Source organism: Mus caroli, unplaced genomic scaffold (genome assembly GCF_978045245.1).
Source record: "Mus caroli unplaced genomic scaffold, Mus_caroli_1 scaffold_3, whole genome shotgun sequence".
Lineage (NCBI taxonomy): Eukaryota > Metazoa > Chordata > Mammalia > Rodentia > Muridae > Mus > Mus caroli.
Window position 1 is genome coordinate 123,135,540 of NW_028227258.1, and position 25,993 is coordinate 123,161,532.

Below are 25,993 nucleotides of genomic sequence, written 5' to 3' on the forward strand. Positions count from 1 at the left end.
TACTTTGCCCACCTATAACATCAATCCCAGCAGTCACTGCTTCTCACTTCACACAAGAAGATGGCCAGAAAGCTCTGAGAAAGTCTCCTACTGTCCAGTGAGTCTCAGTTCTACAGTAGCCTTGACAAATAGAGTACCCTTCTTAATCACCAAGTATCTTTCAGCTTCCTTCTACCAGTGTTTCTCAACATGAGTATACTACTCATGAAATCAAAATTAAACTTGGCATATAACCCCACACACACAATACACACACACATATGCATAGATATATACATATAAGTGTTTATATATAATCACATATATGTTGTTGGCTTCTTTTAAGGGGAGTGTGCAGATGAGTGTAATTGTATGCAGAGGACAGAGAATGGATCAGACTCTATTGAGCTGGAGCTACAAATTGAAGTATCCCTCCTGACATAGGTGCTTGGAAGAACAGTATGTAACTGAGTCATCCTCCAGCCCAATATTACTGTTCCATACTCTTAACCACTGACCCAAATCTTCAGCCCTAATATTATTATTGAATTATTAATATGAGATTTATAATGGCACATTTAATGTGGGCAATTCTCATTTTAAAACATATTACATGAAGCAGATGTTGTTTTTAATTTTACTGTTACTCTAAAATTTAAAGAATTGGTTCTTCTTTATTTAATTCTGAATATGGACAAGAAAATGGAGTCACCGATTCTTTCAACAGCCTTTCCTCCATTCACTAATCTGATGCCAAACTTCAGCATCCTTAGTATTCACATGTACTCTCCACTGTCACCCTCATCGACTTTCCTCGAACTTGGAAGTTGAATGGGGGCAGAAGGAAACTGTTACTTGTCTTTGTAAATGTCTACACAAAAAGTCCATGAGTAGTCTGTTAAACTCCTTTCATTTTACATGTGGAAATCAGTGCTACAGACGGGCTATATGATCAGTGCCCAATGATCTACAAACCTTAGCAGAGCCATTTTGTAAGGCAGATGACAGCCTACAGCTGGGGTCAGAAAGCAATACTGGGGACAAAGGTCAAAGGTGTATTCTAACTGCATACACCCAGAAGGCCTAATGAAATCTGTATCCCAGAAAAAGACAGAGCCAAGTGTAGCTTCAATAGATCTGATAATGGTGCTGTAATAAAGCCAGATGGTCACAGCTCATCTGGATTCATTTATCAAAATAGACACAGTCAGGGAAAGAGGCAGCATACAGAGAGACACACCCAGTGCAGTGTGACCTAAAGATAAGACCAAGCATACAAACCAAGCAGAAGGCAAGGGCTCGGGAACCTGTAATTACTGGAGCTAGAAAGACACTTCAATTGGAAGTCAAAATGGCAACTGTAATCCAAAAGTCTAATTGTAATTAGTAACCATAAGACATAGGAATTTCAGGTTTCAATTTGTAAAATTGTACATACTACATAAAAACATGTATGTGTGTGTTTATTTATCTATATATGCACATGCACATGAATGTATAAGCATGGATAAATTTGCAAGAAGCTGCCTATATTAAAATATAAGAAAAAAATAGCACGGAGCAAAAGCCTCTGAGTTACAGTCTCTGGTTTGGGATTTGGGAACTAATTAAATGTGTAGCACCTTTATGAGTGGCAGCACTGTAAGCTCAAACATATCAAAATGACATTCAAGAAAGTCTAAAGAACTATTTTCAAAAGAAAATGGTTCAGGCAAGCATTTTCAGAAAACATACATAAGTGTAATAAACTAGGCTATATCACTGGACTCTACAAAAATGCAACTTTTATGTCACTTTTATGGCTTTTAGACACTACATACATTTTCCCCTGTGGTTCTCAGCTTCCTTTATTTAGTTAGTTTTATTAATCATCTTATTCATTTGCCAGTACACACATTTTCCCAGTGGGAAAGACCAGAGCAGAAGAAATCTAACTTTTACCCTGTTTTATTACTTTTCAATGGATCCCATTCCTGATAGCCACCATGTAGCATTCATCCCAGTGTGCCGGCCCTGGGATGACACATGTGTTACATGCAATGAAGTCCAGGTATTTATGACTGAGAGACTGGGCCATTTTTCTCACAGTTATCAAATCACCCCTGAGAATGGCCCAAAGTTCAGCCATTCAATGTTACCATCAAAGGTTTGCAGGTTATACTTGCCATTGAATCCAGCAAGCACAGAAACTGGAGTTTAAATGTCACTGAGATTTGTTATCTAATTATTTACACATATAATACTATGTTATGACCAGTTACTCATCCTGGGAGCATGTGTTAATAAACCAAACACACATAGACAGGTATCACTTGACATGTATTCATATTTCAAAAATGTCAGGATAAACTGTACTCTACAGAGATAAGGTGAACAAAAAGAAATAGTTTTCTTTAGTAAGTAACAGCTATGTGTGTCCTGTTCAGTCAACGTGGCTTAAATCTTATTGCAAGGGCAGTTTACAGTAACTTTTTACATTTTTAAAATTAAACATCAGCTAAAGCTTTTATTCAGACAAAAAGTTCACCATGAGGAATTGCTGTTTTGAGAGTGGAAACAGACACCCAGACATTGAAACCATGAAACACCAGAGCTGTCTCCAAATACTGAACTCCACCTGCTCTGCCACTCGATAGGAACACCAAGTGCCAGACTAACAGGATCCAGGAACCAAGCCTGGAGCTGCTGTGTGTAATGTTTACCTGTGAAGCCATGGGAAGTTTTGTAACTTGGGAAAGGTCTTTTCTCACTGCTGTTAGAGTCCTTGTGTCCTTAGCTTCTAAGTTCACAGAAGAGCAACAGACCAGGTTGCCTTATTATGTTTTATTCTTACAGAATATAATGGAAATCCTAGGTCTGATTTAGCACTGTTTGAAGTTAAATGGTATCTGTTTTTAATCTGTAGAGAATAAAATCCTCTGTGGTAAAGTTCTTTAGGATTAAGGGCTAGATTATATACAGCAAAAAATTAAATATTTATGTCACTAAGAGCTATGATGCAAAGCCTCGTTAGAAATGAGAGGAAATGAAACAATAATGTTGAAATTAACATATTAACTTATTAAAAAACCAGTAAGGTATGAATTACTAAATTCCTGGCTAAAATGAAAACTTTTTCTTTTAGAAATAGAAAAAAATGATTATTTGGAAATAAACAGTCACCTTAGACTCGAATGTACAAGGACGTCCCACGGCATTGATTTCTGATAACTAAAGGGAAGTCCACCACTATATTCACATTGGCTCATGGACATAATTTTTATTATTAAAAATCTTCACCATAACCCACAAGGCAATTTTTACTCAGGCAGAATTGTAACAACAAAATGCAACCTTTCTGAAATAGTCAGTGAAACTCCCTTCAGCTGTGTCAGGTCCTGCACACTGCTCTAGCCTCTTCTTTATCACAGATCCATTGATGAGTTGATGGTCCTCCCCCATCTAAGCAACGGGTGGACAGTATTAATTCAAAATGCTGCCATCTCCTCACCAGGAAGGTGGCACATGGTGCTTGGTTCTTTAACTTTTTCAGGTTGGGTTTTGCAAACACATCATGTTTTTCTCCATTAAAAACACAATGTCCACCCTGCCTCAGAGTGCAGCCACGTTGTCTTTCAGCCAGATGATAAATGCCCTTCATTAGAGACACTGATAACTGACCTTTTCCCCATAGACTTGTTAATTATGTGGATTCACAGTCATTCTAGAACTTTCTGGCTAAAGCAACAAACAGATAAGGGACAAAGGATTTTATTTATGCTAAGATGAATCTCATCCTCTTATTAAATGCAGATCCTCATCCTGTCTACACATGCGTGTGGAGTACATTACACATATCATGTCATGTTAGCATATTACAGATCTACCAAGTACTGCATGAAATCCTTGAATGTACATTTATTGATATGATCAAGCTAGTAAATTGAAAACTAATTTACAAATAGCCTCCTGTAAGAGCTACTTTAAGGAAGTAGAATCGTAAATATTTCCCTCTTGCTTCTCCCTTGCCCTCTTGGGCTTTTCCATTCCCCCTCTCTCCACGTGGTCATGGACAGCCTCTATTTCTCTACTTTTCTCCTCCTTCTCCTTCTCCTCCTCCTCCACCTCCTTCTCCTTCTTCCTTCTCTCTCTCTTTCTCACTCTCTCTTTCTCTGACTCTACTACCCTCTTAACTCCCCTCCCCATGTCCTGAATAAACTCTATTCTATACTATAAGAAAAAAAGAAAAGTATTTCACATTATATCTCAAATAAAACATGTCTACAATAATTCTTGATAATCTGCCCTGAAAATTTTGGTTTTGGATTTTAAATGTTTAATATTTTAAATTTTAATAATTTAGTAGAATTTATTAAATACTTGAGAATTCCATACATCACATTTTGATATTTACCTCTCTCTCCCAACTTCTTCAAGATTCCCCATCACTTACCCAGATTTTATACTACATGAAAAATAATTTAGTTGATTTTATAGCTAAGTGCAAAATAATTACTTCGAATGCACTAAGCCTTGGGTTCAATCCCCAGCACCTTATAAACTAAGCCTTGTGGTAGACGTCTATAATCCCAGAACTAGGAACAGAAGTTCAAGGTCTTCTTGAGTTTATAGCATGTTCCAACTACCCTAGGCTAAGTAAGACTCTGCTAAGACTATACTATTATGACACAGAAAGAAAGGTCAGAAAAGAGACAGAGTGGAAGTTGCATTCCCCCCATGATTGCTCAGGGCAAGGGTCTAGGAAGTGTTTGAGGAGATCAAGAACATCAGAAGTGCCTGAGTAGCTGGGCAGTGGTCAAGGGTAACCACTGGAGGAGGTTTAAGACAACAATGAGATACAATGATCCAATTTATGATCATAAAGGTCACAATGACTATTCCTGGTTGTCAACTTGACTACATCTAAAATGAAGTATAATCCAGATTGGAGGGCACACCTGTGATCCAGGTCTTGAGGCTGGAAGACATAGCCCTCTGACATGGATCTTTTTTTTGTTTGTTTTTTGTTTGTTTGGTTGGTTAGTTGGTTTTTTTTTTTTTTCATTTTGTTTTGTTTTGTTTTTCTTTTTTGGTTTTTCAAGACAGGGTTTCTCTGTATAGCACTGGCTGGCCTGGAACTCACTTTGTAGACCAGGCTGGCCTCGAACTCAGAAATCTGCCTGCCTCTGCCTCCCGAGTGCTGGGATTAAAGGTGTGTACCACCACGCCTGGCTGTGACCTGGATCTTAACATGGGATGACACACACTTTTGTTTTAGATCATGAAAAAGCTTAAACCCAGGCAAGGTATCATACGCCTTTAATTTTTTTCCAGGCAGTGAAATTGACAACCAAGAACAGCCATCACAACCGTTAAGGTCTCAAATAAGATCACTGCCTTCCATTGCTGTCTTAAAAATCTTCTAGAGGCAAGCAGATCTCTCAAGTTCAAGGCCAGCCTGGGACAGAGCAAGTTCCAAATCTAGGTGTATTAGTACACAAATTTAATCTGGGCCATACTCTCTGCTAGTGACCTATATAAGGACAATATCTTCCTCCTCCTCCTCCTTCTTCTTCATCAACTTTTTTCTCTTTCTCCTTCTTCACCTGTTTACACTTCCTTGCCAGCATACCTCTTGGAACCTACTTCTTCAGAATACCAGCTTATATAGATCTAGATCACCTGAAAAAACACCTACCCTTGTGGGACTGAGCAAGATTCTTGGACTACTAGATTCTTGGACTACTAGATTCTTGGACTTCCCGTTCACAGTTGTCCATTCTGGGTTAGTTTGACTACATACTGTGAGTCATTCTAATAATTTCCTTTAGTATAGAGAGACATTCCATAAGTTCTGTGACTTTAGAGAACCCTAACTAATGCAAAGGTTCCTCTGTTGCCTTTTGAAAAAACCAGCGTGCAGAAGGAAAGACAGGCATTGAGGAGGCTGTCGCCCTTGCCTTCACGTGAGCAGAGGAGTTACGGTGGAGAGGAAGACCATGAGATCCACTCAAAAACAGTGTGAACCTTGCTGAACCTGAACCCACTTGTTAATAAACTCAATGTACAGGGGAAGCTGGACAAAGAATGGGAAGATTTCCCCCTTACCAGCTGTGTAAACACTGTTCAGGGTATCAGAATCACAGCTATTTACTGTGGCCCTACTAAGCTTAAGACATGCTTAGCAAACAAAAGCCTTAATATCAATAGCTAATAACCCAGACTCTTAGCTATTTTGTGTCATACATATTATATTATGTGCATTACATATTACATTTGTGTAATACATATTATATTTCAGCATTACTATTACTATTAGTTACAGACAATGTGTCCAAAGTACTGTGGTTAGAGCATGGAAGAAATCTCTGATTGTAGGTTGAACACTAAGGGTCTATATATTTAACTCCAGGGTAGACTTTATAATTTATAAATTAAAATTCCACAGTGAACTTTTAAGTACAGTATGCTGCCTTCTCTGCTCATGCTGTTTACTGTACCTAAGACAACCTGCATTCTCTACACTGTGATGACAGTGTTTGTAAACCCTTGCAAGGGAGGCCATTACAAACTGGCCATGTAACCTTGAGAAGGACATTAGCTGTGTCAACATGATCTCTTCAACCTGGAGAAACAGGATCACTTTCCTTCATTGAGGATAGAGGCAACATAGGCTCAGAAAGGCCTCTACCCTGCTAAGTGCATCCTCATGAAGAGACAAAAGTAAGCCGCACATGACCCACATGTCAACAATCAACACATCAAGCTGGCGAGGCGCCCATATCTTTGACTAAAGACAAGCAGACTGCTGTGCTTGATTAAGTTGCAGTGTGTTCAGCATTTTAATGCTGTTAGAAAGCTGAGCTGGAATTTTTATATGCCCTGTTCTGCTTTAGTTGTTCATCTGGATTGAAAGGATGAGCGGAGCTTACCGTGAGTGCAGGAGAGGGAGCTTCTCTTGCACTGCCATGCAGAGAGTCACTAAGAAAAACACAGCAAGGTGGGCATTCTGGAGTTTAGTAAGAAAGGAGTCAGGCGTTTAGGGCTCTGCCTGGTTAAAATGCGCTGACGTCACTTTTTAGCGTATTGCCACAGCTGGACAGAGTGAGTGAGAGTTTCAAGAGAGTACAACAGAGGTGATTTGAAGATTTGGAATAAAACTGTCAGAGATGTTCCTGAAGAGCACTATGACATTTCCTTGATCCTCACACACTACAAATTTGACACCATGTCATCTGATATCTCAGATCCTTCATACTTTTCTGCATTTTCTCATGTCACCTATTGCTCTGACTGTTAATCATGGTGACCAGTGTTTAAGTCCATTGCCAGAGATTTCAAGCCAAGAAAAGAGGACTGAATTATAGATTATGAAACCTGATAACACTGACATTTGTATTACAATGAACATGGAATTACTTATAATATCAAAAATGTTGGAGAGTCTTACTGTCAACTCCAAAGGCAACAGGAAAAGTCTGTATTGTTTTGGGTGTAGGTATTCCCTGGACTTTCTTACTAACATCTCAAAAGGAGGTTTCCCATGCCTACCACTGGAGATTTGGTTAGTCTATGGCTCTTAAGGAGAGCATTAACATTCTAAGTAGTTTAATTCCATTTAAATTATTTAAACAAGACATGTACATGGACACCAATCAATATTATAACATGGGTGGGGCAAATCTCACAAGGTACCTCCCTTAGATGAATAGCTATAGACATTGAATGACTGTTGAGAAAGAGAGTATCAGTCTTCTCTGGGGACCAGAACCCTGATTGGTTATCCTATGCCAGATTGGTCTGCCCCAAACACAAGCACATATGAACAACACGGAATGGATTCCGTGAGATTATATTCACACATGTGTGTGAAAATAATATTTAAAGAAGAGGCTGTGAATTTAAGAGTGAGTGAATGGAACACAGGATGGAGCTGTGGAGAGAGAGGCTGAGGTAAATAGAACACTCAAGTATAAAATTTTCAAAACATGTAAAATAAATAAATAAATACATGTGGAAGTTATTTGGGCCCAGGCTGTGGTCATCAAGGACAGGACTGTCAATAGTTTGAAAATATTCTAGTGAAATCTTTCAGTGTGCTTTTTATTATCCAGATAAACATTGGCGAGAAGCAATTTGAGAGACAAAAGGGCTTATTCAGTTTATACTTGAAGGTAACAGTCAATCACTGGGGGAAGCCAGGGCAGGAACTTGAAGGCAGGAAATGAACAAAAGACCACAAAGGAATGATGCTCACTGGCTTGTTCCTTGTAGTTTGCTCAATCTGTTTTCTTGTAACAGCCAGACCTCCTTCATAGTAGTGGAACTGCCTAAGAGTAGCCTGGACCCTCTCACATCATTCAACAATTGAGACAATTCCTCACAGACATGGCCACAAGCCAGTTTGATCTGGGTACTTCTCGAATTGAGACTCCTTCAGATGACTCCAGGTTATGTATGTCAAGTTGACAACTGAGTTCTGGGCACAGATTTCAACACAATATCTGCCTTTCTGTCTGTGGGCACAAGATTAACCCTCAGGCTCTCCACTGTGAATTTTGCTACCAATAACTGTAGGGAAATTACTATTAAATTTTTGTGTATACTGCAGGGTTTGTAATAAAATTGAGCAGCTTAACAAATAGGACATGATTATATCTCACAAGAAGAATTTTGTATTTTTCTCTTTGTGATGGCCCATTGTTGTCAACTTAAAATAATCCAAAATCACCTGAGAAACTGTCTGTCTGGATTATGTTAGCTTGTGTACATGCTTGTAAGGTACTTTCTTAATTGGGTTAGCGAAGACCAGTGATCCATCTGGAAGGTCTGTCGGCCATAACATATGATAGGCTCATCCCTGGACTGAAGAAAGATGAGAGAGCAGGCTGAGTGCATACATACATGCATTTGTACACTACTTTCTGCTCTGGACTGTAGATGTGATGTGACCAGGGTAGACTTCCTGCCACCCTGACCTCTGCACAGTGAGGGCTTCTCACCTAGTACTGTGAGATACACAAACCCCTTCCCCTTACTTTTTTTTCATTGTATTTTAGCACAGCAACAGAACCAAAACTAAGACATCACTACACCATTTCGCAAAAGATGCTGAGGTAGAGAAAGACAATACCAGCCACCCAGATGGTGGAGAAACCAGAATTCAAACAAGAGTGATTTGGATTCAAAATTCTCCTCTTCTCTGTACTGGCTGTGATCTGCCTGATTATCTACCAGATGGTTTGGGACTGAATACTTCCTCTAAAGTCTTAGAGTACCCGGAGCTCTGAGGGCATCTTTGTTTTATCTTTGCCATTCACTGGCTGTGAGACACTCAGCAAAGTATTAAATGTTCTCATCCTAATGATGGATAATAGAGATGGTAACAAAAAAATCCTATGCTAAACTTTGTAATGTTTAGATAGATAGATAGATAGATATCCCTTTACCTACCCAACATCACCTCACTTGCTGCCCAGCCCACTCATTTCAGGAATCCTTAGGAGTCCTTGGAGGGAAAAAGGATCTAGCTAAAGAGGGAAGGTCTTTTTCTGCCATGCCTCTTGACTTGGACTGCTCCAATGCCAAGTTCTCTGCTAGGACCTTGTGTGTGTTGTTCCCTGCCCATCACAGATCACTCTACATTGCACCTCTAAACCCTCCTCCCCTCTCACACCCCAGAATACCCACCACCAGATGCCTTGAGGGGCTTGGATCTTCCATTCAGTTTCCGATCTTGCTACTTACTTTCCACAAACCATATTTGTGTTTGTGAGTGTCTGGGGTTGACCACATGCTTCCAGCTCTAATGAGTGATGACAGCTGAGGCTGGAATATTTTAGCAATAAAACCTTGGGTCTAAAATCCAGCTCCCTTCCAGTTTCTCCTGAATTCAACTTCACCAGGCACCTTGACTGGTATTTAAAGCCAATTTCCATTGGTTTTCTGGAAGGATACATACACCTAGAGTCTGAGAGCTGTGATGAATGCTGACTTGGACATAATGAGCAGGTCTCTGATTAACTTGGATTAAGTTGGGTGTGGCTGATATACTGCATTCTATTCCTCTTCCTTGGGATTTAAAATTGTGTATATAATGCAACAAGATAATTCACACACAGTAACAATAGAAGGGCTACTACTTTTCTCCACAAGGTCCAGAGAGGGAGAGAGGTTAGGACAGAAGAGTTGGAATAAGTGGGGATAGTGCTCAATTAAAGCTGAGAGGCACTGTCCTTGGAATATGTCATTAGCTATAATCACAAAATCCCCTACTGATGTTTGAATGGGGCCTTGAAGCACTCTGATTATATGGAACATTACATTCTACAAGAATTTCACCATGACATATTAATAAAAAAATATATTTCACAGTAAAATTGACCCTTACTCAGTATGTAGTAGTGAAAGGCCACACTCATAGATGCTCAAGTAGCTTTCAGGACAAGGAAATTTTTCTATGAAGAAGCTGCACCTCAGCGGGGAGACTCTCTCGATTTAGCACTGAAATCTCATTAACTATACTCAATGTAAATCTGGGACTGTTCCAAGCATTAGTAAATTTCAATAAACATGTGATTCATTAACAAAACTGCATTCATTTTCTACTGAGGATCTAATTCACAACTGAGCAAAGCGGTAAGAACACACCTGCATCAGCAGCTGTGACAACCAGGACGAAGTGATCTCTTGCTTCCCGGTCCAGACTCTGGGTCACCCGAAGCTCGCCACTGGCCGAGAGGGCAAAAGCATTGTCTTCATTTCCACCAAGCAAAACATATGAGAGCTGGCTATTTGGACCTTGATCATCGTCTCTTGCCACCACCTACAGGGGAGAGGAGTCATGGGACTACAATGAGTTACCTAACATGTGAAACATGTGGGCCAAGTGAGAGATAACAGGGGATAAGGGTACAGACAGTGCTGCTATAGAGGGGGCAGAGACCTGGAGAGACAGCTCAATGAATAAGAGCACTGGCTGCTTTGTAGAGAACCAAGGTTCAGTCCCCAGAACCTACATGGTACTCAAAACGATTTGTAACTCTTATTCTGGGGGATCAGATGCAATTTTCTGGCCACCTTGAGCACTGGGCACATATGGTGCACACATGCAACATGTGCATACACATATGTGGGCTAAACATTCATATATAAAATAATAAGCCCAAGGATGTTATAATTAAAGTAGCAAATAATAGTATGTATTATGCAGACATATTTGCAGAAATCTATGCATAAACCAATGTGTAGGATTTGTGGAAGACGTTCCAAAAGTGTATACCATGTTTTTTTTTAATCATTTTTGGAAAGAGGGAAGGTAGAATACTATTTTAAATGAACTCTTCCAAATTTTAACATCGCCTTATATGTGGATATTATTCCCATAGTAAACCACAATCTTAAAATACTCACATGAGCAAATGTGTGCAAAATGAGTTTATGCAAAGAACATAAGTCTCTGTCATGATGCTCATAAGCCTTGATTTTCAAGACTTTCTATATCTGCATCGATCCTGTCCCCAACCCCCAACAGTGAGAGGATGAAGGAGATCTTGAAGACCGTTCAAGAAGGAAACTTTTTGGTCTGAAGTCTTAATGGTACTATATACCCTGCTGTGTTTAAGTATACTGACCTGAAGAATGGTTCTGGGCAGGGTCCCTAAATTTTCAGGAACATTCACAGAATACGGAGACAGCTCGAATACAGGAACAAAATCATTCATGTCAAGTAAAGTGATGGCGACTGTGCAGGAGTCCGTTCTGGGGCTACTGCCCCGATCTGTGGCCTGAACAGTTAAAGTGTAAGCAGCGGTCGTCTCTCTATCCAAAGACTTAGCCACTGTGATGGCCCCTGTCACTGAGTCGATCCTGAACTCTTGATGTGTGTTTCCACCCACGATGCCATAGCGAACCTGTCCATTGGTGCCTTCATCATTGTCTGCTGCAGACACTTGGATTATATCTGTTCCAGTGAGTATGTTCTCCTTAATCTGCACTCGGTACATAGCCTGAGCAAAAACAGGGTTGTTATCATTGATGTCGAGGACCATAACCACAACCTCAGTAGAGGACGACAGAGGTGGTTGCCCTTTGTCAGTGGCCACCACTGTAAGGCTGTAATTGGAAACTTCCTCTCTGTCCAGCTCTCCTGTAAGATGCACCTCACCATCAATGGTCCCAATGCTGAACTTGTTTCCTGAAGGGTTCAGGAGAGTATACTCAATATAGCTGTTGGGGCCACTGTCTGGGTCTGTCGCTTGAGCCTTGAAGACAACAGTATCAATGGGTGTGTTTTCTGGAATGTATGTCAACTTGGGAGAAAGAAACATAGGTGGGTTATCATTGACATCTAACAAGATGATAGAGACTTGGGCTGTGCTGGTGAACCTGGAGGCAGGAGGCTGGGGCAAGTCATGGACCTGAATGACCAGGTTGTAGAAGGACTGACTTTCCCGGTCCAAAGCTTTGAGGGCTTTGAGGACTCCGTGCTTATCCACTGCAAACTGCCCAAGGCTGTCCCCTGAAGCAATGCTGTAGGACAGCTGAGAGTTGACACCTAGAAGTGAAAGAGGGAAAGTTAAGTTTATTGAATGGGTGAGATGGTAATCTAAGCTACAAGAAGGTTCTGCTACATAGTAGAGCATTTCCGACACGTTACCCACTATCATGATTTTCAGATTGTACATGAATCATTTGAAGTGATTGTAGATGATTTACTTACAGCTATATACACTTAGAAAATACTGCACACACGACTCTTGGTCTCCTTTGAGCTTTTGATCTGAAAGGCGTTTACAATCTGGTGTACAAATGATCCATACACGAGGGTGTGTTATTTACTGCAACGTTGAAATGTTAAATTACCAACGTGAAGAGGAAGAAAGGGTTCCAGAAAGCAGATATTTTTCTAAACTTTTCTTTGTTTCTCTCACGGAACTCCCTGGGGCCCAGCAGTACAAATGCCACTCTCTATATTATTAGCTAAACATTTATAACTTCAGTAATTTATTGAGGCCGACACCAGTTTTCAGAGAAGGGTAATAAAATGCTCTGTGTAGGACATTAGTCATGGATGCTTAAAGTCTCCTTTTACATTTCTTGTCAGAACTAATAAATACTTTTAATTCCTATTATGCATCTGGCCAAACAATGGACTTTAAGGAAACGACTCTTCTCAAACTTTATGCACATTCAAACATTTGAAAAAGTAGTCCTTAAAGGAATGGTTAGCAATACAGCTATACATGAAAGAGCACAGGCAGAAGGGTCATGCTGTTGGTGACTTATGTTTAGATAATTTCTTTTTGTCCCTAAAGAGTGTATCATCATTTAATTAAAAGAAATTATCAACTTATTTTTAAAAGTTGCAGAAAAGACTACAGTGAAGATGGCAAGGAAAGTACATTTGCCAATATGTTTTAAAACTTCATTGAAAGGGAGTTTCTAGGTAAGCACAAAAAACAGTCAGAGGGCAGACTTCCTACCTCAGAACAGTGTCTCAAGTAGCTCACAGTGGCAGGCCTGTTCTCCCATCTCATAGTAAGTAATTACTGAGCTTTCTGAGTCCTACCTACCAGAAACAATGTCTGCTCTTTGCTAAGGATCTCCTAGAACAGGAACAGGAATATGAACTAAGCGGTACCCCCCACCAACCATGGTGGAACTCATGGCTCTAGCTGCATATGTAGCAGAGGATTGCCTACTCGGTCATCAATGGTAGGAGAGGCCCTTGGTCCTGTGAAGGTTCTATGTCCCAGTATAGGGGAATGCCAGGGATGGGAAGCAGAAGTGGGTGGGTTGGGGAGCAGGGGGAGGGGTAAGGGATAGGGGGTTTTCAGAGGAGAAACTAGGAAAGGGGACAACATAAGATTTGAAATGTAAATAAAGAAAATATCTAATAAGAAACATTAAAATAATAAAAGAATCTCTTAGAACAGTTTGCTAGTGTTTTCTTGTGAAAGATATTCTTCTGGGGTCTGAAAACACCTGAGTACATGTTTGCTTTTCTATTTTTGATTCTCTAGTTCCCTTTGAGGCAAATTACCCAAGTAATAGAATTTCCTTCTCCAGGGTAGTCTGTTCCTGTCACCCGAAGGGCTCTCTCTCTCTCTCTCTCTCTCTCTCTCTCTCTCTCTCTCTCTCTCTCTCTCTCTCTCTCTCTCTCTCTCTCTCTCTCTTTCTCTCTCTCTCTCTCTCTCTCTCTCTCTCTCTCTCCCCATGCTGATAACAAGAAATCATACTCAGAAGGCAAAGTCAGATACTAATTTACTGATCTAAAATTTCTTGTGAGAACTTTGATGCACAAATCTTTAGAGACATAGACCGTGCCTTGTGGTCATTCATCACACCACTTCCCTGAAGATGACTCTGGGATGAATGAAGCAGATTTTATAAGCTTAGGGCTTGAACATCAGGGGAAATGTGAAAAATTAAAGCTCAGAGACCACACACAATCCACCTGCAGGAATGAAAGTGTCAATGCTTCAGAATGGACAATGTCAACTGCATCCTTCACCATGTTTTATTCCTGTCCAGGTCCAAAAGTTCCACCTACTTTGTTATTAAAAAAAATTAAATATAGTTGATTATATCAGGTGTATTTTTTACAGAAAGAGTGTTTTAATAAGTACATTTTCTGAGTCTCCTAAAGCCAGTAGCAAATGTGGAATTCTTGTTCTTACTGAGATCCACAGCCACCACCAACGCATAGGAGTCACAGTGATACCAAAGACTGTCCAGGAAAAACTGGGTTCTGTGTGGATATACAAAATGGCTCCCAGCTGAGATCAATGGAAATTAGAAACAGTAATAGCATTCTACATGACTTCAGTAGAGACCTATGGGATCCACACAAATCAGCTCAACTGGGAGCCATTCCAGCCTGCTGTCAGGAATCTAAGCATCCTCATGGCCCTCGTGGTAAATGTTAAACTGTGGAGAAGAAAAAGACAAGGTCACAAAGCTCATGGCCTTTTATGAAGGGAAAGGGGTAATCACAAATAAATTAGGCAATGCCACGTAAAACAAAGCAGAGATAACCATGATCTTTGAAACAACAAAGTATCTGTTATATCATGGAATGTTTTAAGGCAAGAAATCGGCCTTATCTCAGAATGAGAATCAACAGTGTTTCACTGAGTTGCACTTTAAAGGGGACGTTTCCCTCCAAAGAGTCTAATTAATAAAGCAACCTTGGCCTTGAAATTTATACCTAGGAAAATGCATTCCAGAAGGACTCAGAACTCCTCTCAACACTGGCTCAATTTAGAAAATTACAAAGATCTAACCATTTCCCCTCCTGTTCCTTGCAGCAAATGTCAGAGCAGAAAAACAGGAAACACATACTTTTTCTTAATTTTGAGTACAACGTTCAAATTTTTATTGGGTGGGCTTTTACAGTCCAGTGGAATACTACACTGAATACGGGTTGTTTTTCAACTATTCAAGTTCAACTTGCTAGAAGTCATGTGGTTCCATGATTTTCCTTGGGAATTTAATTGCTATAAGAGCTTTGCAGATGCACAAAGGTGTGTGTGTGGTAGGAGGGGGGTGTATAGTTGTGAATGACTGTATGTGCATGTTTGATTGTGATTATATAATATTGGCATTTGGTGTATACTTTATTCCCAAGAACTGTAGAACATTATATAAATATATAAAATAAAAGTAATGACACACATTTTTAAACCCTAAAGTTGGCTATATTATGAATGTGTACATTTAGTCGTAATTTATAAATGTTGCCCTAGGTTAAAAGTTAGTATTTGCTTCCCTGTCACAGGACAAAGATACATAGTACTGGCCGTTACCAGTCATCTTCACAGAATGCTTTCAACGAGGTCCTGAGGGAACTGGACTATGAGGTTGGGCTCTCACTCAGTCTATAGCATGCACCAAGGATCAATGAGCACACTCATTTAGAAAAAGTGACAGTTGTGTCACTATCTGAACATCCTTTTATGACCATCATGCCTCAAGCATGTGTGGTTTCCAGAATGGTAAGAGAACAGTAATCCAACATGTTGCTACAATAGTCTCAAGCTATAAATTTTGTTCCATGCAATACTCTCTACTAATATTAATATACATATTTATAGCAATAAAGCTATTACTTATGCCTTAACAAAAATATAAGATTTGCTTTATTGTTGAGATTATGTAACCTAAAGTCTAAACTCTGAGTGTGTGCATAGACAACTCAAAATGTTAAAGTCGCTCTCCTAGAGCATTTGTTTATGTAGAAGACAGCAGTATGACCTATCAGGAACTTTTTGACCAGAGGCTAAGAAGAATCAGTTAATTTCAGTGTCTTGCTAACATTCATAGCTCATAGACACGCTGGAAGCGTTTGCTATAATTATGTTGGTGTTCTTACAAACAAGGTCATTCTTAGCATTATCCTCCAAATCCAGAAGGAATAGGAACTGTGTCCTCTATTTTAAGCCAAGGTGCAGGAAATGACACTGATAAAAGTATTCAGGCTAAACAATGGCTAAATGTAGCTTGAAACTTTTACAGTTTTAACCAGCACAATTAAAGGGGGGAACACCCTTTTTTAACAAAAGATTTGGTGCTTACAGTTACTATATCTCTGTGACTGCTTGTGCAGGGATCATTCCAGCAAGTTTTGAAGCATTAAGTGAATTCCCTTTCATCGTATTTATATTGAATGTTCTGAGGGTAAATGAAACTTACTCCAGGGGATACACTGGGCTTCAACAGATCACAACCCATGTACATACGAGGCAGAAACATGTTTAGCTTAGGAAATTGGCCCCAGGACTGCAGCATAAGCTCCTGTGTTCAATCCCCAAGACCTAACATAAAAATGTTAGGTATGGTGGAAGACATTTGCAATTCCCATGCTGGGAACCCAGAGACAGGTGGACTCTGGAAATCCACAGTCAGACTGACAAGCACACCTGACAGATTTCAGGCCAGCTAGAGACTCTTTCATAAAACACGGTGGGCAAGCCTACACAATGGCAGCAGTACCTAAGCTGTGTCCTCTGTACATGCAATCACATACAGCAAAACACCCACACAGACACATATGCACACACACACACACACACACTAATGCACAGAAATTAAAATAAAATAATTTTTTTTAAAAATTCTTAACTTTATTATATACTGTAGGCTAAACAAATCCCAGCCTTTCCAGGCACCGGATTCTTGCCAAAATATTATTCCAATAATAATACTATTGTCAATATATTATTATGAGAATATTATTTTCATCTGATAATGTATAATTTAGTTATTCACTATCAAGTATTTTTCTTTAAGACTTTTTTCTCTTTTGTCTTTAAATTTTCATTTTTTCAAAGTTTAAGTTACATATGAGGTGGCAAGATGGCTGGATAGGTTAATTTGTTCACGGTGAAGTCTGTTGGCCTTCCTCAGAAGCCGCAATGTAGAAGGAGAGACTCAACTTTTGCATATTGTCCTCTGACTTCCAAACACCATGGTATATGCATCCACACACCCATGCATGCACCAAGTAAATAAATAAATATAATAAAAATTAAATTTAAAAGTTTGAGTAATATATTTATACACACATACATAATAATTTTATCTAACACAAACTCAGAATGAATCTTTATCTTGACCACTAAATTACTGAACTAAAATATTTAGGGCAAAAATTAAAGGGAAAATTTGTAAAGTATCTAAACATACTAAGTGTATAGTTAAAAAACAATTATATGACATGTTGCTTGATTTAAAAAAAATCCTCTACAGTTAAGTCAAAACTCAAATTTCCACCTTGATAGTATACCATTTCTAAACAAATATGAATAGTGTAGTTAATCATATAATATTAATATTGAACGCATGCAAAATAGGCCCTCGACTTTAGTGGAGTATGTAAGTCCATCACAGAAACGACATACCATCATCTGCATCGGTGACGTTAAACACAAGGACAGTGGATCCGAGAGGCAGGTTTTCCATTAAGGATGTGCTGTAGGAGCTCATGCTGAAGACAGGTGGATTGTCGTTGACATCAAGAATGTTGAAGTAAGCTCGGATGGTGGTAGACTGACCCCCACCATCCTCTGCACGGACCGTGAGGATGTAATACTGCTGCGTTTCATAGTCCAGTGCTCGGGTCAGGTTGAAGACACCAGTGACCAGATTCAGAAAGAACATGCCATCCCCATCATCCTCCTCCACCACATAGCTGATCTCTCCATTCACACCAGAGTCATCATCTGTTGCTAAAATAGCTGCCACCAGGGAACCTGCAGGAAAGAAAACCCAAGTCTAAATCAGTGGAACAAGGGGTATGGAATATTTCCAAATGTATAGACTGAGACCAAGAATGTGTTTTCACAGTCAAATATTTTAAGTAGAAGGTCACTCTAAAACAGAGAGCCCAGTATTCTGCTGACTTCTAGACTGACATGCCCTCCCCCACACTCAGGACCCACAGCCACAGTCAGGGAGCATGTCAGACACTCCATGAAGCTCAGGCTGCACTGCAAGTGTTAACGGAGAGGTCATCTTACTTCTGACAGTGTTTCACCCAATGCTACCAAGTGATACACTTATCAATAAAGCAATATATAATCACTGGAGCCAACAGCTAGTGTAGGGAACTGAGATTCCAAGCAATATTATAGATGTGTATCCTAGAGCTGGCAGTTATTGGTGCCAGTAGTCATTTGACATTTCTGTAATTAATACAGGGAGTAAAGGTGCTGAGAAATTCATTAAGGAGTGGACAGCTCATCTCAGGAAGTAAAGAGGAAACTGTCCTAGAGAGGGGTTATTTGAAAGTCACTTCTACCCAATTTTCTGTGTAGCTTAGGCTAGCCTAGAACTCACTCTGGACCAGGCTGGCCTCCAACTCAGAGGTAGGTCTGGCCCTGCCCCTGCCCCTGCCCCTGCCCCTGCCCCTGCCCCTGCCCCTGCCCCTGCCCCTGCCCCTGCCCCTGCCCCTGCCCCTGCCCCTGCCCCTGCCCCTGCTCCTGCTCCTGCCTCCCAAGTCCTGGGATTAATGACATGTGCCACCATATCTTGTTGCACTGTAGCGTTCTGCAGACAGCAATAAAATATGGCAGAGGCTGCCCTCTTGTCTTACCTCCTGCGTGATAGTATCACAGGAGTAATCTACCACAAGGAGCTTCACAGTTATCTTCTAAATCAATAGTTTGCCAATTCTAATGATTACTATTTCCATTTTACAGAAGGAAAAACGGATGCCTATAGGAAAGAGTTCTGTTCCCTGGCCACACAGCTGGTGAAGACTAGACTTGCTAACTAGAGCTTTTCACACACTTTTTTTGGTTTCACCCATTTTTGAAGTAGAAAAGGAGAGTGGGGCTGGCTGCCATGAAGGCTGTTGACTCAAGGCATGGGGACGCTCGGAAACAGTCATGCCTACAGTTACTAACCACAAGGTTACCTCTCCTCATCTGCTCTCATATATTAGTAATTTTCTCCGGGAATCGCATAAAAGATGTCATGCAAAATATTACAAAATGTGATGTATACATGATGAAGTAAACCTGTGGTAAACTCTCCTCGCCACTTAAAACAATCATAAGTGTCCATCATTACTATTAAAGGTTATCCCTGAAAAACACATCTCAGGATATGTCACCTACCAGGGGTTGTGTCTTCTGGGATGTCGAAAGAGTACACGGGCCTGGAGAATCTGGGGGTGTGGTCATTCACGTCACTGATGGTGATATTTATCCTCATGTCTGAGGACTGGAGGCCATCGTCTGCACGAACCAGCAATGAGTACTTGGACCTGTGCTCCCTGTCCAACCTCTTGGTGGCTATCAGGTCTCCAGACTCAGGGTCAATACGGAAGCTGTCATCAGCTCCACTAATGAGAGCATACGTGACCAGAGCGTTGGCACCCTGGGGGAAAAGACCAGGTAGGTGAACTGCTGGAACCAAGAACATTGCTTCTTGTTTTCAGTGAATGAGAATTTGAGAAAGGGAGGCAGTAGAACTTTAACTGCATGCAAACAGTGTACAATTTCAAGAAGTCACTGTATATAAACTCAACAAAGGAGGGAAGGATTCATGCCCTGGGAATTAAAAGTCAGGGATGAAATAGAAAATTCATCTGAGCTCATGTACTAGATGGTCCTACATGGCTACCAGACCCATACCATCCGCAGCAATCTACAGGGTCTCTTTCTAAATACTCATGACCATTTATTGAAATAGAAAATGACAGAGGGAATTGGAGAGGTGGCTCTGCAATTAAGCGCATGTGCTTCTCTCGCAGAGGACCCAGGTTCCAGTCCCAGCAGCCATATGGAGACACACAAATGCCTGTTAACTCCAGTTCTGGGTGATCTGAGGCCCTCGTCTGGCTTCCACATGGTGATGTGGTACATATAAGCTCACACATGTTCACACACATACACAAGAATCAAAATAAGCAAATAAACAGAAAAGAACACAATTTTAAAAGTCACGTAAAAACACAAAGAATCTAAATGAGAGACAACAATGTCAAAAAAGAAGAAAACTGAAGCATCACTCCCCCTGATTTCAAACTACACTTCAAAGCTACAGTAATAAAACTGTATTCCTTCATGTATCCATAACAGAGCAGAGTAGGAGACTCAGAACTGAGTCCACGTGAATAGTCAACTAATTCCTATACATTTGTAAATAAGCACTTCAGCCAAAGGTGTTGGAAAAACTGATTATTCATGTGTCAAAAATAAAAACAACAAAAAAAGGAGGAGGCATCTCACATGCTGCTCAAACATAGGTGAACTCCTAAACATGAGACCCAAAATTCTAAGTCTTCATCGAGACTCAGATGTCTCTCTTCCTGATAGTGTTGGTCTTGCTGATCAATTCACGGTCATGAAACACACAACACACAAACACACACACACACTGCAGGTGAGAAGACCACCACAAAGTGGTAAGTGAGGTGCCACCAAACTGAAGGACTTCTAGGCTATAAAGGGACCAGCAGTTGTGAGGGTAAACTCTACACGTGATAGGTTAATTCCCAAGATACCTAGAGAGCGAAAAATATATCCTGCCCTAATAAAAACTAAGGACCCATGCAGCCATCTCTCCAAAGAGGCTAGGAAAGGCAGCAGTTGTGTCAAAAGGGGTACAACATCACCAATTGCCATGGAGGTTCAAGCAAAATTACACACATGTCCTACATCAGACCTAACAGAGCAGTTACATTCCACAAACAGCAACAATCATCAAGAACTTCAAACTTCAGTGAAACTCAGAACCCTGCCCCCTATTGAGAGCAGTGGAAACAGTAGGAAGAATCTCAAAAGGCAAACAGTCAAAAAGCCTGAGAACCCATTCATCAGTTGTACTCCTGGTGTATGCAAAGGGACGGAAAGCATTTCAAAAAGAGATTGATAGTTTCCTGTTCAGCCTGGCACTGTTCACCACAGTCAATGTTAGGAGATGACATGCCAAGCAGAGCTGTCTCCAAGACTAAATTGGTTCATGCCCATGTTAAAAACTAGAGTGGTCCTTCAGGACTAAAGGATGTAGGAAAATGCTAGTTGGTCTTATCCTTCATTGTTTAAGGTAAGGACTTGGTGATGTGGTGGTCCACAAGTAAGTTCAATCTAGACAGAAGAGTTAGCCTTCTGTTAGTTAGTCTACGGCATCAAATGTCTTATCCCAGTCGCTGCCCTTGACTACAAGGTATAAGGATTGCTGGAGTTCTTGAATTGACAAACCTGTTTTGATTTAAACACAGCTCCTGGAAACAAATTTCCCTTTTCTCATTGTGACTATCCAGGAATTGGTTCATTAAAATATTCACAGAACTCTCACTAACATTAGCTAGCGGGCAGGAAATAAAGTGTTGTGTGGGAATGAAAAGCTGACTTGACTGGGTTACAGATCCGAAGCACCTGTATGTCTTTTCTATGAGATGTTTTGACGATTTTTATTATGTGTGTTTCCGTTTTCCTGCTTGGGCAGAGAACAGTTTCAGCAGCCTGAGAAAAGAACACCTTCATTCTAAATTTATGTTCAGCAGCCTCTATGAGCTTTTTATTCTGCATTCCCAATGCCAGTCTTAAAATTTAATAAAGAGGTTGCCTTGAAAACCCCCCATAACTTAATACAAGATGACTGGAGTTTGACACATTCTCCTTCTTTATCCACCTGTATCTAACGTATTCACTGTAATCTTATGGTTGAACAAAAACATCTGAAAAGCATTTTTTCACTGCTGCACTGCCCACATTCTGGAGTATTCTATTTAATAAAGAACTCTACTACTTTAATGGCACCTTACCCAAGGGCTACACTCTATTCTAGACTATCAAAATGATACAGATGAGGAAGCTAAGAGAATTTGAAGATACGGGAATATTCTTGAAACCATTATACAAATGATTCCATGCTTAGAATAAAGCCCCATCGACAAAATGACTCACCATAAAAATCAATATCTTTCACATGGGAGCCTTTCTCCTCCAAGTGAAGATAGATCGATCGAGCTCACACCACAATCTGTTCCCCTTCAGGATCAGCTGGTACTATTTACTCATGAACAGCCGAAATGTCCTGTCAAGAAGCCTGGCTATAATGGGGGTTTGTTTAACACCCTAGTCCTGTCAAATGAGGACAGGCCATTAAAGCCCCATCCCTGAGCTGCAGAGGCAGAGGCCCATGGGGCATTCCAGAGTAAATAACAGTAACATGCAACTGAGTTTTCCACCTGAGATGTCCTTTTCAACAATGGAATCTTTGAATGTTCAGGGCTGTCCTTAACACACAGGCTCGATGACTGGAGAATTGGACCTTCTGACACTCACCCCTTTCCTCAGTGCCCTGCAGTTTCTCTAGCACATGAATATTTCCCAGTTACACTAATTAAAGAAAAAGGGTAGAGACTGTAAAACAATAAGTTGATAGAATTTCCCAGCAACATCTACACCCTCTGCACTTTGAAGCTACTCATTTCTCCACAGTCAGTAACAGCAACGTCCTGTGTCACTGCAGAGTAAAGGGTACCTTGCATCTCAACCCTGTTCTGACAAAGCAGAGGAAGAAAGAAAAACACAGCAAGGACCTCAGAGAACAGGAAACAGTCAAATGAGCTGTTTCCACTCCAACTACGAGGTGTGGAGCTGAGCAAGCAAAGCCAGGAGACCAAGGGGTTATCAAAAAATAATTAACATGAACCCATCACAGCAACACAGGGGAAAAAGACACATCTGTGAATCACTGTAGGGAGCTTGTGTGCCCGCTCTGCTTCATACAGGGTCAAAGAAATGCCAGTACCTCACAGCAAGAGCTGAAATTCTCTGTACCGTGGGAACCTCCCGTTATTAAGAAAAGGGTTGTGGAAATAGGATAGAAGCCCTTTGGGATTCATCATTTAACAAAATAAAGAACAATCTTAAAGCAGGCTTCAGACTTCTGGTGGATTTACTAATTTAAACTCTCTGATCCACCCTGCTTTTCTAATGTGCTCTCACACTCATGCACGCACGTGCACATAAGTGTGTGTGTGTGTGTGTGTGTGTGTGTGTGTGTGTGTGTGTATGTAGGCACCCCAGTCTTCTCCCTAAGATTTTTCCTTTCCCCATCTTGACCTGCCGACAAAAGCCCCCCACCCATCCATTTCTGCTTTACCCTTGCACCTCCACCCTGCCTGATCCTGAATTGAATGCGTACACACTGGGCATCTTTTTGTCTTTGTACACTGGGATGTCTACATGACCATGCCTGCATGCCTTACTTAAGTATTAATTCTAGAAACTGACTCTCAACAAAAATAAAACAATAAGATAGATGAAAACCAATTTAGGTGTAAATACCTAGAAAGATAAAGAACCTCGAACTCTTCCTTGAATGTTATTGTGACTCCAAGTGTACCTCAGAGACTAGCATGAAGGCGGCTGGGCATGAGCCCTGTACACAGTGCATTCTCAGACATGGTACAGACTCAAAGACAAGCAGGCCATGCACACAGCACAGAACTCACACAGCAGCATGTGCTCTTAAAAGGAAGCAAATAATTAACAATGGATCTAACAGTCCCAAGAGGACAGTTCTTAGGAGAGTTGTATGCTGATTAAAACAATCAGATTTCCATATACAATTTATTTGTAATCCACTATAATTTGGGTTGAGAAATCCCACATTAATCATGTAATTCCACAGAGTCAACATCCATACCAATAAAATATTTATTAAAATGAACATAACTATTGCCTCGTTCTTCTAAAGTGATTAGAACAAAACATTCCAATCACATGAGTTTTATTTCTCTCTTCCTAAAATGCAATTACGACCATTCAGCTCTGATTATCCTACTCAATTGTATGATATTCATGTTGCTGTTATATTGAAATTGGACTTTGTAAGATTTCATAAATGGATACAGCTAAATATGTTGTATCAGCTTTAATAAAGTGAGATATTTGCTAAACTTCATCAGCTGTTATATATGATGCACAGGACAGGTGTGCACTCTCACAGCTGTTACTAATCACTGATCTTGGAATCAGTATTAATATTTCTCTAAACAAAATGAGATGGCAGGCACTAAAAAAAAAATACCAAGTGTTTTCTAGAAGAGAACTATAATTATCTAAAAATTTACATTCTCTTCAATTCCCTTTTACTAATTTTTGCAAAAATTAACAGACCAGGCTATTATATTTCTAAATTGGCTGTTAGGACTAGTCTGTTTTTTATTTATTTATTTATTATTCCTTTACCTTTTTAATATTGTATTTTTGAAACAGGGTCTAACTATGTAGTCCTGATGCCTGGCATTCACTGGGTATAGCTGACTGACCTCCAACTCACAGAGATCCACCTGCCTCTGCCACTACATTAAAGGCGAGCATTGCCCCATCCAGCCTGTTCTACCTATGTCAGTGCTTAGCAAGTGAATCTATGAACCATTTAATCATAGTTCAAAAAGTGTTTAATAAGTCAATCTATGAACCATTCAATCGTAGTTAAAAAAAAAAAAAATCAGATGTTCAGACACTCCTGGAGTTGAGAGGAAAAAGCCAATACCTACTAATTCAGTGTTAAATAAGTGAATCTATGAACCATTTAACCATAGTTTTAAAAAAAAAAATTCCTGGAGTTAAGTAGAGAAAGCCAGTTCTGTGGAGTTTAGCTAAGGGGAAATGGGAGAGTTTCCTTATGTTTGAGGAGGGTTTCCTCTCAATGGCAGGGCATTAATTAGACCCTTCACTGAGGAGAAAACAAGCAAAGAGATTTCATGTGGGGAAATGTAAATTAATTATATAACCTTCCATGTGATTTGTAGAATAACTACTGTAAGTCTTCACTTACAATAAAATATAGAGTGTGATAATTTATACTACGTCCAAATTTCACGTTCCCAATAGGAATGAAATTTGTTCATGGCAATAAATTGAAAAACTCACTAGTTACCTGCATGACAACCTGAAATAAATATTACAAAATTTTAATTTATATAAAAGTATATAATTATTAAAAATATAAATTTTAAGGTCACCTTAAATATTGTTAAATTTAAATTATTTGTTTCCAATCACAAATAAAATAAAAAATAGATACTTGGCTGCTATGACAGCGAAAACAAATGAGAAAAATGTAAGAAACAGACACAGTTTTGGTGCCTTTATCTTTAAAATATTATTTGGCCATGAGATCTAAAATGCAAAAGACAGACACCTGAATGACTGATCAGAAACCAGCCTCTGACTGACCTTCTCTGGTCCCATTCTTGAATTTTACTTGTGTTTGGGGTATGTATGGGCTTATAGAGGTACAGGTTGTAGGAATGTAGGTGGAGGTCAAGGGTCAACTTAGATGTTTCTCAGGAATTGTCCAACTTTAAAAATAACGTTTATTAATTTTTAATTCATGAGTGCAATGCCCATGCATGTCAAAGAGTCTGTTGGATCACCTGGAGCTCAAGTCACAGGCAGTTGTGAGCACCCCAAGGTGGGTGCTGGGAGCCAAATCCAGTTCCTCTACAAGAGCAGTCAGTGCTTTAGACTGATGAGGTCATCTGTGCAGTGAGATCTTGTTTTTT

General features: G+C 40.0%; 1 protein-coding gene across 1 annotated transcript in view; it reads right to left on the reverse strand.

Annotated features, from left to right (window-relative positions):
* The window catches only part of Fat4 (FAT atypical cadherin 4), a 128,028-nt gene that overhangs the window by 44,816 nt on the left and 57,219 nt on the right, over positions 1-25,993 (reverse strand). The window contains exons 3-6 of the mRNA XM_021158479.2: positions 19,581-19,842; positions 17,862-18,212; positions 11,592-12,514; positions 10,609-10,783 (exon numbers count right to left, since the gene is read on the reverse strand). Of these exons, the coding sequence (XP_021014138.1) occupies positions 10,609-10,783; positions 11,592-12,514; positions 17,862-18,212; positions 19,581-19,842 (1,711 nt within the window). The remainder of the gene's footprint in view (positions 1-10,608; positions 10,784-11,591; positions 12,515-17,861; positions 18,213-19,580; positions 19,843-25,993) is intronic.